This window comes from Pseudophryne corroboree, chromosome 1, assembly GCF_028390025.1.
Source record: "Pseudophryne corroboree isolate aPseCor3 chromosome 1, aPseCor3.hap2, whole genome shotgun sequence".
Classification (NCBI taxonomy): Eukaryota; Metazoa; Chordata; class Amphibia; order Anura; family Myobatrachidae; genus Pseudophryne; species Pseudophryne corroboree.
This window is the reverse complement of record NC_086444.1, coordinates 294,932,096-294,945,047: the sequence shown is the minus strand read 5'-3', so window position 1 is coordinate 294,945,047 and position 12,952 is coordinate 294,932,096. Positions and strand designations below refer to the sequence as shown.

General features: G+C 44.9%; 1 protein-coding gene across 4 annotated transcripts in view; it reads right to left on the bottom strand.

The window, feature by feature from the left end:
- HECTD4 (HECT domain E3 ubiquitin protein ligase 4) overlaps positions 1–12,952 on the bottom strand; it is a 547,332-nt gene that overhangs the window by 84,755 nt on the left and 449,625 nt on the right. For all 4 annotated transcript variants that reach the window (XM_063964358.1, XM_063964361.1, XM_063964359.1 and 1 more), the window contains exons 54-60: positions 10,767–10,903; positions 10,465–10,625; positions 9,956–10,137; positions 5,654–5,859; positions 5,378–5,508; positions 3,206–3,411; positions 792–971 (exon numbers count right to left, since the gene is read on the bottom strand). In XM_063964358.1, the coding sequence (XP_063820428.1) occupies positions 792–971; positions 3,206–3,411; positions 5,378–5,508; positions 5,654–5,859; positions 9,956–10,137; positions 10,465–10,625; positions 10,767–10,903 (1,203 nt within the window). The remainder of the gene's footprint in view (positions 1–791; positions 972–3,205; positions 3,412–5,377; positions 5,509–5,653; positions 5,860–9,955; positions 10,138–10,464; positions 10,626–10,766; positions 10,904–12,952) is intronic.

Here is a 12,952-nt window from a genome sequence, read left to right as displayed (position 1 = left end):
AAACCTACCACCTCATCTGTGAAGCATGGTGGTGGTAGTGTCATGGCGTGGGCATGTATGGCTACCAATGGAACTGGTTCCATTGTAGTTATTGATAATGTGACTGCTGACAAAAGCAGCAGGATGAATTCTGAAGTGTTTCGGGCAACATTATCTGCTCATATTCAGTCAAATGCTTCAGAACTCATTGGACAGCGCTTCACAGTGCAGATGGACAATGACCCGAAGCATACTGCGAAAGCAACCAGAGTTTTTTAAGGCAAATAAGTGGAATGTTATGCAATGGCCAAGTCAATTACCTGACCTGAATCCGATTGAGCATGCATTTCACTTGATGAAGACAAAACTGAAGGGAAAATGCCCCAAGAACAAGCAGGAACTGAAGACATTTGCAGTAGAGTCCTGGCAGAGCATCACCAGGGATGAAACCCAGCGTCTGGTGATGTCTATGCGTTCCAGACTTCAGGCTGTAATTGACTGCAAAAAATTTGCAACAAACTATTAAAAAGTGAAAGTTTGATTTAGGATTGTTTAGTTTGTCCCATTACTTTTGGTCCCTTAAAAAGTGGGAGGCACATATAGAAACCGTTGTAATTCCTACACCGTTCACCTGATTTGGATGTAAATACCCTCAAATTAAAGCGGAAAGTCTGCAGTTAAAGCACATCTTGTTTGTTTCATTTCAAATCCATTGTGATGGTGTATAGAGCCCAAAATATGAGAATTGTGTCGATGTTCCAATATTTATGGACCTGACTGTATATAATATACATCTATATCTCCAACTTTACCTATAAGTTCCACCACTTGCAATAGGACAGAAGATGGGATGGTATCCAGTTCATCTTCTGATCTCTCATCCCCATCTTCTAGTTTCCATGATAAGAGCTGTTCTGTGAAAGCCATTGCGAGAGGAAATTCCAGGGGTAGAGAATGAAAAACCAGAACAGCTCCTGGCGCAGGAGACACTCCTGTAACAACATAAATTAGTCATTAGCATCTATAGTCTGGAAAACTCCCATTAATCTCAATAATAATCCATTAAAACAAAGATTTTAGATGTATGGACATTGTTGGAAATATAAATCTAACTTGCCAACTCTAGTCTTATTTCAGGGCTGCACAAGCGTTCTCAGCCTTGCTATGCAGAAATACACTCCCCCATAGGAGGAGTCTAGTTGATCGCACGGGCAGCAAAAAGTTGCTAAGTGTGATCAACTCGGAATGACCCCCTTAGTCATAACCCAGTTAGGTCCTCCTTCCAATCCCCTGCCAGAATAAGTAGGCAGGAAACGTACACCACAGACTGCTAGACAGAATAGACCCACTTTGGCGCAGACATTTCCTGGAGGTTTTAAGTCACTGGAGTGAATTCTGGCACTGTGGATCAACGCATGTAGTGCATTTGCAGCCATCTGCCCTGCAGGTAATTTGGTTCCGCATTTGGCACAGCGGCCCTGGTGCCTCTTAACTTTTAAATAAATTGTTCAGGAAGTAAAAGCTAGCTACTGTACAGTACTATCCTGCTCTGCTGCCCTTAAAATAAGGATGAGCTTCACTTGGCATTTGCTTCCAGCTGGCACCACTGTGTCCCGTGGGAAGGCTGAAATGATAAGTGGTAGCTGTGTAGGCTACTGTTGTATCAAGTCTTGAGACTGGTAGGTAGCAACCGGGAGGCAGGATGTAAACTGCAAGGACTATAAAGAACTGAAGGCATGTTGACTGCACAGAGGCAGCCGTAATCAGGCATCTCTTTGTTGGTTTAGGTCATGCTATGTATGCAGAATCTACAAGTCAGCACATGTAGGCATCTTGCACCTCCACAAGAGCTTCCTGCACATTGCTGTCACTGTACTGCCACACATTCCCCTGTTAAGCTATTCTCTTAATAAGAAAGTACTGCAGTGCGTTCCAGTTTTAGAGCACACCCCTTCCTGTGAGACCTGGAAGTATATTTACTAAAGTGTGTGTTTATAGAAGTGGAGATGTTGCCCATAGCAACCAGATTCTAGCTATTATCCTACAGAGGGCGCTGGATAATTGACAAGTCAAATCTCATTGGTTGCTATGGGCAATATCTCCACTTCTATAAACCCACACCTTACTAAATACACCCTTTGGCCTCTGGGTAGGATGTGAAATAGGTCAGTACTACAGGGATACACAGCAGAGACCCCCCCCCCCCCCCACCCATCATCATTATGTGTTTAAGGGTCTACTTACTTCATAGTTAAGGTCAGTGGGCCTAATTCAGATCTGATTGCAGCAGCAAATCTGTTGGCTAATGGGCAAAACCATGTACACTGCGGGGGGGTGGGGGGTGGCAGACATAACATGTGCAGAGAGTTAGATTTGGGTGAGGTGTGTACAAACTGAAATCTAAATTGCAAAGTAAAAATAAAGCAGCCACTATTTACTCTGCACAGAAACAAAATAACCCACCCAAATGTAACTCTCTCTGCAATTATTATATCTGCCACACCTGCAGTGCACATGGTTTTGCCCATTAGCTAACAAATTTGCTGCTGCGATCAGATCTGAATGGGTGTAGTATGGAATGCCGGCGGCCGGGCTCCCGGTAACCAGCATACCGGCGCCGGGAGCCCGACCGCCGGCATACCGACAGCGTGACGAGCACAAAACAGCCCCTTGCAGGCTCACTTCGCTCGCCATGCTGCGGGCACGGTGGTGTGCTACGCGCGCCACGCTATTTATTCTCCCTCCAGGGGGATCGTGGACCCCCACGAGGGAGAATATCTGTCGGTATGCCGGGTGTCGGGATTCCGGCGCCGGTATATTGTGCGCCGGGATCCTGACATTCGGCAACTTGAAGACCACCCAATCTGAATTAGGCCCAGTGAGAGGTGGTGTAGAGAGATTGCCATTATAATACCAGGAAGATGGAAAGGAGTGGGAGAAAAGGCACATCCCTATATTTTTAGTGCACCAAGTTTAAATGGGAAATATAACACTTAAGTCTGTCTCTCCTACTTCCTAAAGAAGGGAAAAAAGTTTATACCACAGAGAGAATATTTAGCTACATGTAACCTAATATTCATTTGAAAGGAAGGTAAGATGGCATGGTGTGTAACTGCTATAGTTAATCTTTGTATCACTTTTGACATGCAACAAATTAGTTTCCACCACCTAGTTTCACACATACATTTTATAACGTTACTGGGCATATACTAGAAGCAATACCCACCTAGCTTGACATGAATCTTGTCAGTGGGAATGATCGCTGTTGGGTACTGGTTCGTGGTTGGTGGTGGTGTGAGGCCTGTGTTACTGGGAGAGGCATCTCGTGGATAACACACAGATTCTATTAAATTCAGTTGTCCATTTCGCTTTACTTTATGGCCAAGACCATACAGGAAAACTCGAGCCCACGGAGCTTTGTATAAAGAGGAGCTAGAACAAAATGGTTGCCAATATTAAGAATTATTTCAGACAACTAAAATTCTAAAAGGCCTATTTAAGACATTAATGGACTCTAGGAATAGATCACATAAGTGGGTTGTGAAAGAAGTGCATCTTCTAACTGTGCACAAAACCTGTATTTCTATACTAACATTACATATTCTTTTTAGTCAGTATGATACTGTTGATTTCCTGCCCAGTGCACACGCGCAGGGTACATTTTGTGCATGAGCAGGCAGGGTAATGAGATTGCTTTGATGTGAACGACTGTCTGATTGGCAGGCAGAGGCATTCGCGGGGCAGTCGGGGGTGGCAATGCAGAATTGCGGGGGTGGCGATGCGGCATTGTGTGTGTGTGTGTGTGTGAGGGGGGGGGTTGCGTGGAAACGGGTCATTTTTGGAGCGGCCGCGTGATATCACAAGTGTCCACTGTGACGGGGAGGGAATGGCAGCTTCCTAACTGCCTTTGCAGCCAGGGGGCTTTCATTATTCGGCGATGCGATCGCAATTGAATTAGGATCGCATCGCTGGCGGCCATTAGCATTCTGGGGGCAACGGATAGCAGTTGCAGTTTTTCTAAATTAGCAAAACTGCAACTGAAGCTGATCAGGGCCTTTGTTTCCTCCAGAATGATGGACTTAAAGTGTTAACCCCTCAGATATATATATATATTATTTTTTTTCAATCAAGTCCCAAAGGACAGAACCAGTGAAGAAATTATAACAAATTGAGAAAACAACTCCTTAAATAAAACTTTTCGCTTTGGTTAACTTTAAATGGTAGAAACGCAGCATAAACAGGGTGTACCACATCTCGTCACTGTACAGTAACCACCAGAATGTGGCTATGAATCAGTTAGCACTTCAGAAGAATGTAAAGTGTCAACATTCCTGAAAAAAAGCCTCTATATTCCTGGGTTTCCAGTAATGCCCATAGGATGAAAGAGACATGATATCTATACATTAGTAAAATGTACAATGAATCTACGGTCAAGGAAAAGTTTCTTGCATTTTTTTTTTTTAAAGCATTGTATGGTAGAAATTGTTCCAGGGAACAAAAACTTAAAAAATTATTAATTTCTACCCATAAATGTCTTAAAATTCATATTTTACTCAATGGCCATTCATAACTTACTAAAAATTTAAATATGAATAAAAACAATGAAAATAAGTAAATTGAATGCAATACTTAAGCACGAATTCAATTAGCAGTAGAACCTGCATCATACGTCTGATATTGTTTGCAGCCTGTGAAGATGCAAGAACAAACAGTGTGTGTGTGTGTGTGAGGCTACGGGGTCAGCGTGCGTCTGTGTGAGGCTACGGGGTCAGCGTGCGTCTGTGTGAGGCTACGGGGTCAGCGTGCGTCTGTGTGAGGCTACGGGGTCAGCGTGCGTCTGTGTGAGGCTACGGGGTCAGCGTGCGTCTGTGTGAGGCTACGGAGGCAGCGTGCGTCTGTGTGAGGCTACGGGGGCAGCGTGCGTCTGTGTGAGGCTACGGGGGCAGCGTGCGTCTGTGTGAGGCTACGGGGGCAGCGTGCGTCTGTGTGAGGCTACGGGGGCAGCGTGCGTCTGTGTGAGGCTACGGGGGCAGCGTGCGTCTGTGTGAGGCTACGGGGGCAGCGTGCGTCTGTGTGAGGCTACGGGGGCAGCGTGCGTCTGTGTGAGGCTACGGGGGCAGCGTGCGTCTGTGTGAGGCTACGGGGGCAGCGTGCGTCTGTGAGAGGCTACGGGGGCAGCGTGCGTCTGAGTGAGGCTACGGGGGCAGCGTGCTGTGTGTGAGGCTATGGGGGCAGCGTGCGTGTGTGTGTGAGGCTACGGGGGAAGCACTCGGTCTAGAACTGGCCCTGCTAAGGTTTGGGCTACTTTTACAGCTATAACTATAATGAAGGGTTAACTTTTTGTGTTTTTTTTTTTTTTACACGAAAGATCTTCACTAAGTTTGCTTGAATCACTCACTCTTTGCGGAATCCAGATTGGCTTTCTTTGCAAGATACCACAACAAAGGCTGCTCCAGGGAAAGTCACATCCATACTGACTTTGGATTCTGTGATTGGGAATTCTTCTAATGGAAACTGCTCTGGGGCATGCTGTAAAAAAGACAAGATAGAAAAAACACAGGAATATTTAGCAATACAAAGTTCTATATATTAAGTAAAAAGGTACACCATATTCATAGGGATACCTAAGGAAATGTGAATTTCTTACAGGAATGAAGCTATTTGGAACACTGACCTGCAAGAAGGAACATATTTGTTTTGTTAAATCCAGAAGACTGTCTTCTCCCTGATGCAGGGCCCTTGTGATGGCCACACCAAGCCATTCTCTGATTGCCTGAGCATTGCCCTGGTAGAACAGTATGGTGGTAGAGCAGTCCTGGGAATGGAAGCAATGTTGCAAGGACTGTCCTATAAGAATAGAGGAGGAGCTGATGGTACCATCTGCAAATGAAAGGCAACACACTTTATAAACCGCAAATGCAATTATTTATGTAACATTTTCAACTCATTTTTTTCACCCTATAACACAGGGGTGGCCAACCAGTCAGTGGCAAAGAGCCAGAAAAGATCTGTAGTCAAGGGTAAGAGCCATATCATGCGTGCGCCGAAGGCGCGCAAGCAAAAATGGGGGCGTGGTATAGTTGTCACAAAGCCACACCCCATTATTATGCGCACACCTTTCAGTTTGACATTTGTAGGAGTATGACCTTGTGTCATTACCCCATTTTTAGTCATGCTGTACAGTGCCACATACAAATAAAGCCCCTGTACAGTGCCACATACATATAAAAACACCCAAAAATGGGTTCCTTCACAGTGCCAAATACATATATGCCCCCACAGTGCCAGATACAGTTATGTCCCCACAGTGCCAGATACATTTATGTCCCCACAGTGCCAGATACATATATTCCTCCATAGTGCCACAAACATATATTCCTCCACAGTGCCAGATACATATATGTCCCCACAGTGCCAGATACATATATGTCCCCACAGTGCCAGATACATATATTCCTCGACAGTGCCAGATATATATATATTCCTCCACAGTGCCAGATACATATATGACCCTACAGTGCCAGATACATATATTCCTCGACAGTGCCAGATACATATATGCCCCCACAGTGCCAAATACATATATGTCCCCATAGTGCCAGATATGCCCTCACTGCCAGATACACATCTCCTCAGTGCCAGATATGCCCCCAGTGTAAGATACACATGTCCCCTCAGTGTCAGATATGCCCCCAGTGACAGATACACATGTACCCCCAGTGCCAGATATGCTCACAGTGCCAGATATGCCCACAGTGCTAGATACACGTCTCCCCAGTGCCAGATATGCCCCAGTGCCAAATATGCCCTCACTGCCATATATACACGTTCCCCCAGTGCCAGATACACATGCCCCCCCAGTGCCAAATATGCCCCCACTGTTAACTACACGTCTCCCCAGTGCCAGATATGCCCCACTGCCAGCTACACGTCTCCACAGTGCCAGATATGCCCCCAGGGCCAGATACACGTTCCCCCCAGTGCCAGATATGCCCCCAGTGCCAGAAACACATGTCCCCCCAGTGCCAGATATGCCCCAGTGCCAGATACACGTCCCCCCCAGTGCCAGATATGCCCCCAGTGCCAGATACACGTCCCCCCAGTGCCAGATATGCTCCCAGTGCCAGAAACACGTCCCCCATTGCCAGATATGCCCCCCGTGCCAGATACACATCATCCCAGTGACAGATATGCCCCCAGTGTAAGATACACCCATGTCCACACACTGCGCCCACCCAAGTGCTGCTCACCGCCGCGCTGCTTTGCTCAGTCTGCTGCTTGTGAGGGGAGGAGAGCGCTGGTCCGTGAGCAAATTAGAGTTCGCGGACCGGCAGCTAAGACTCCTGATTGGCTGCCGGTCCATGAGCTCTGATTGGCTCACAGGCTGGCGCTGGGCACTGCAGACTAGGGCAGCGGGAGGCGCCGCAGGAGCTTATGAGCAGCATGCGGAGATAGAAAGAGCCGCATGCGGCTCGAGTGCCGTGGGTTGGCCACCGCTGCTATAACATATAGTAATATATGACAAGCCAGTTCTGGAACACCTTAAGTAAGGCTAGTCAATTAACACTTATAATGAAGTACTACTATTCCCTTTGTTAAACTGTTTGAAAATTAGATAATTTGTACTTCCATTAAATCCTTTTCTCTGTATGCACTTGATACACTGGCTATAAACTGCAGATGCAGGAGCTTGGGCAAAGGGCTCAAGTGTCTCCTCTATACCTCAATTGACAGCCAAGGGGCTTCAGTTTTATTCTGTTAAAGCCCCAAAGGACATAACACAGTATATAACAAGAGGAAGAGGCGAGAATAAGAACATTAACAAGAATAACAAGGAAAGAAAAAAATAAACACAAACAAAGAGCATAAGTCCACTATCCCACACAGGACGTAAAGAAAAGGATTTATTCAATATTCTCAGCCGTCCTATGTGGACTGTGGCAGGATGGAAATTGCCAACATTTGAAGAAAGTGTTAATGCTCAGGAAAGAACCACACACATTCTTCAATTAAGAGGAGCAAAATTATATATAAACCTGCTTGCGTGCATCACTGACAGGGAGAGATAGGAGGCTGTGCACCTTTAGCAACCCTCTGTGTACTGGATGCTGCATACTCTGACTCCTCTTATTAATGTGTTCTTATGAAGTTTGCTCTGTTCCAGAGTTTGCTGCTTATACTCCTGTGTAAGAAGTTACGGCACTGGGTGAACCTTTTTTATTTTTAAGCACTTCAGTCTCTGCTGGTCACCTGAACATATATACAACAAGGACAGAGCATCCTAAAGCAGTCCATAAGGGAGGAAATGCTGGACACATCACCTTAAGTCTAAATCTTACATTTTTGGATACAAAAGTATTACATTGGTATAATTTCATGAAAGAATGCACTGAATACCATATGGCCATTCTACAAAGCTGTTCAGCTGATGCTCCTTGCCACCATTTCCAAGAGGCACCAACTGGTCTGACAGAATGATCTCTCACATTTTCAGAGATAATTAGTCCTGCCTGAATGCAAGTCCAACAAATTACCAGTGACAATGGTCTGCTGGCCAGCCTTTCTTCTGGACATCATACATGTAAAAATGTCATTTAGGTAAAAAATAAATTCTTAGATGCCACAAATTCAAAGTTTGAAAGCAGGGTACTGTAATGCTGTCAGCAGCAGACCGAGATCCAAAGGAAGTACTGGATGGAAATATAGCGGTTGGACATGCATAACTCATTGAGAACCTTCAAGAAAAGTGTTAAACTCCCTGCCACATCGGCCTGCAGCAACCGCATACTGAAAAGAGAAGGGACTAAACACCTTCACTTCACACCAGACTATCTTCCATAACCTGTGGTAAGTTTAAACCGTTACACTGAGCACAGTTTGCTTATCCCAGTCAGACAAACCCTTAGCTTTAAGAATCATAGCTTCCAAAGAAAGTCTTTAAAGCCACCTAAGGGAAAGCTGACTTTCTCTGTCATGTCTGTATACCAAGAACTTCTGGGACAGTCCTGTCAGCTACTAGTCACCCCAAAAACTACCAAGATGTACTATGTGTCCATTCTATTAGACTTTGACATCAGGGAAGAGATCCTCACGGAATGCTATTTCCCAGAGGTGCCAACATTGATGGAATGGCAGCCATCAAAAGGACAGCCTCTTAACTGCTTTTTAAGGCAAAGTGCAATTCTGGAGTGCTAGCTGGACTTATATATGCTGCTTTGCATGTTTACTAGCTGCTTTTTGGAAGAAAAGTGCCTATTGTTTGGAGTAAGCTGCATATTGAATGAACTCGCTTGATTAACCCAGGATAATATGCCCTGTGTGGGAAAGCTCCATTGAGACTGAAATTGATTAGTATAACTGTTTCAGAGACACAGGATTGAATGAGAATTAGTCCTGTGGTATTGGTGGTTACAATTTTAAGGGCTCAATTGTGGTAGCACATTTTATATTGCATTGTATTTATTTTATGTATGTGATACTGGCCGGTATCTATATTATGATGCATGTTTATAGGTTTTAAATATTGGATAACACTGAGATAAAAGTAAAAAAGTGCTGTCTCGACCTGCCTATTGCTGGTCTGCTGTGACAACACCTCCATTCTTTTGGCCAGTGGGTATCAGCAAATTCAACACCCAGATACACACTACAGAGAACAGAGAACCACTTACTAGAACAGTCCAGCACAGGTCTGGGCACAATGGTTGGAGGAATGCCAGTTATTACCTATGAAGACAGTGAACAGGTCCTACCAAGAGGCTACTTCACATTAGGAGCAGGCTGTAGGCAGTAGATGGTACCAATTGTGTTACCTGCACAGCCCACTGTTCTTGACAGTGGTGGTATAGAGGGATGAGCTCCTGCTCTGCCCTCTATGTTAAGTATTTCCAGTATCTCCCATAGGATGACTGAGAAAAATAAAAACTATTTGAAACATTTTAAATAAAAGAATGATAGATAAATAATACCAAGTTACCAGGTAGGGGAGGGGTCAGAAGTTGGTTTGATAACAACTGCAGATGCTCCAAGGTGATGTCACGGATGGCTGGAATGTGGAATAAGCGAGTAAAAGTGTGTGGAGACTTTGGCGCAAAGATATTGAGTAAAGCAACACGGCAGTACAGTCTGGCAAGGGCAGATTCACATCTCAGCAGCTCCCTATAAAAAGGAAAAAAATGCCTGGTTATTATATTTGCTGGCAAATTAACCACTTAATGGTAAATTTCCCACTTTACTGCAGCCTAATGCATCTTCATATATAGCCCAAGGAATAATACAAGGATTTCCAATATTAAACTTTATTTTCTATCTGGTCCCATATACCGTAATAATCAGTTAGTCACCCTGTGCCTGTAATAACACATTAGATTTTATGTCACAATGCAACTGCTCCTTCCTTATGTGGATTGAGAACACCTGCAACACCCAGCGTCTCATCATCCTCCTATCCCACACGTCACATCTTTTGTTCTGAATGTGAGTTACCTGTGAATTTGGATGTTTGCGCTATCCAAAGTCACCAAACCATTGGTGGCCATTCTTCTGTATCCAGCAGGAGGTCTCTCCAGCATATCTATGGGATACCAGTATCTCACTAAGACCCCTTCACTCCGCAGATAGGTCTCTACTTGCACTAACTCATTTACCTGAAAACACAACGAAAAAGACCATGACCGTAAGAAACACAACGTGGAAATTCATAGTACCTTAAGACAAATATAAATACAAAATAATTTTCATTTATAAATACCACCACAGAAAAGTTGGTCAATAAAATAAATTCTTACCGAATCCACATCCAGGACCACCCCATGCAGGGAAAAGGTTTTTAGCATGCCCCTGATTGCAAATTTTGGCAAAGAAGTTCCCACAGCAGTACTTGGAACATTGTTGGTGTCAGGAGATCGAATGACGACAGTGAGCCCTAAATACACAGTGACCACATAGTTATTAGATAATAAAATGAATCAAAGAGAAATACAACCTTTACACTGACAAGAGGAACATACATGACACTAAGGTAAAGATTAGACAACTTTCAGAGGGCTCTCTATACAACAAGCATTCCCAACCTCAGTCCTCAAGGCACACTATGCCGCTTCCAGACTTGCAGCTGGGTATTTGCCAGGTCTAGCAGCAGGCAAATTCCCGGGTCTCAGCCCCAATCCTGGTAAAGTGCAAGGTCAGGAATTCGGGACTTAATCCTAGGTGGTTTGCTTTCACACTAAGCAAAATCTTCGTCTGCTACACAAGCACCTGCAATAATCCGGGATTTTGCTTCTAGTGTGAAAGGGGTAAAACAGTGCAGATTTAGGGATAACCAGGCTTCAGCACAGATGGTTAAATCTAAACAAGTGAGATAGTAATTAAGTCACCTGTGCTCAAACATGGATATTCCTAAAACCTGTGCCTTTAGGACCGTGGCTGGGAATGCCTGCTACACAAAGATACACCGACATGTGATGTTACATCTATTGTACTGAAATATGGTACAGTATATTAAATTACATGTATATTGGGAAAAATAATATTTTAAACCTACCGGTAAATCTTTTTCTCCTAGTCCGTAGAGGATGCTGGGGACTTCGTAAGGACCATGGGGTATAGACGGGCTCCACAGGAGACATGGGCACTCTAAAGACTTTAGATGGGTGTGCACTGGCTCCTCCCTCTATGCCCCTCCTCCAGACCTCAGTTAGAGAACTGTGCCCAGAGGAGACGGACAGTACGAGGAAAGGATTTTTGTTAATCTAAGGGCAAGATACATACCAGCCCACACCATCCACACCGTACAACTTGGAACATACGAACCAGTTAACAGTATGAAACAAAACAGCATCAGCCAGAGACTGATCAAAACTGTAACATAACCCTTATGTAAGCAATAACTATACACAAGTCTTGCAGAATTTAGTGCGCCCAGCATCCTCTACGGACTAGGAGAAAAAGATTTACGGGTAGGTTTAAAATCTTATTTTCTCTTACGTCCTAGAGGATGCTGGGGACTCCGTAAGGACCATGGGGATTATACCAAAGCTCCAGACCGGGCGGGAGAGTGCGGATGACTCTGCAGCACCGATTGAGCAACCATGAGGTCCTCCTTAGCCAGGGTATCAAACTTGTAGAATTTTGCAAATGTGTTTGAACCCGACCAAGTAGCTGCTCGGCAAAGCTGTAATGCCGAGATGCCTCGGGCAGCCGCCCAAGAAGAGCCCACCTTCCTAGTGGAATGGGCCTTTACCGAATTTGGTAACTGCAATCCAGCCGTAGAATGAGCCTGCTGATTCGTGTTACAGATCCAGCGAGCAATAGTCTGCTTAGAAGCAGGAGCGCCAACCTTGTTGGCTGCATACAGGACAAACAGTGCCTCTGTTTTCCTAACCCGAGCCGTCCCGGCTACATAAATTTTTAAGGCCCTGAATACATCCAGGGACTTGGAATCCTCCAAGTCACCCGTAGCCAAGGGCACCACAATAGGTCGGTTCAAATGAAACGACGAAACCACTTTAGGCAGAAATTGAGGACGAGTCCTCAACTCTGCTCGATCCACATGGAAAATCAGATAGAGGCTCTTGTGAGACAAAGCCGCCAATTCGGACACCCGCCTTGCAGATGCCAAGGCCAACAACATGACCACCTTCCAAGTGAGAAATTTTAATTCAACTGTTTGAAGAGGCTCAAACCAGTGAGATTTTTAGGAACTGTAACACCACGGTAAGGTCCCATGGTGCCACTGGGGGCACAAAAGGAGGCTGAATATGCAGCACTCCCTTTACAAAAGTCTGGACTTCTGGGAGAGAAGCCAATTCCTACTGAAAGAAAATTAATAGGGCCGAAATCTGTACCTTAATGGAGCCTAACTTTAGGCCCATATCCACTCCTGTCTGTAGAAAGTGGAGAAAACGGCCCAGATGGAAATCTTTCGTAGGAGCATTCTTGGCTTCACACCAAGATACATACTTCCTCCAGATAC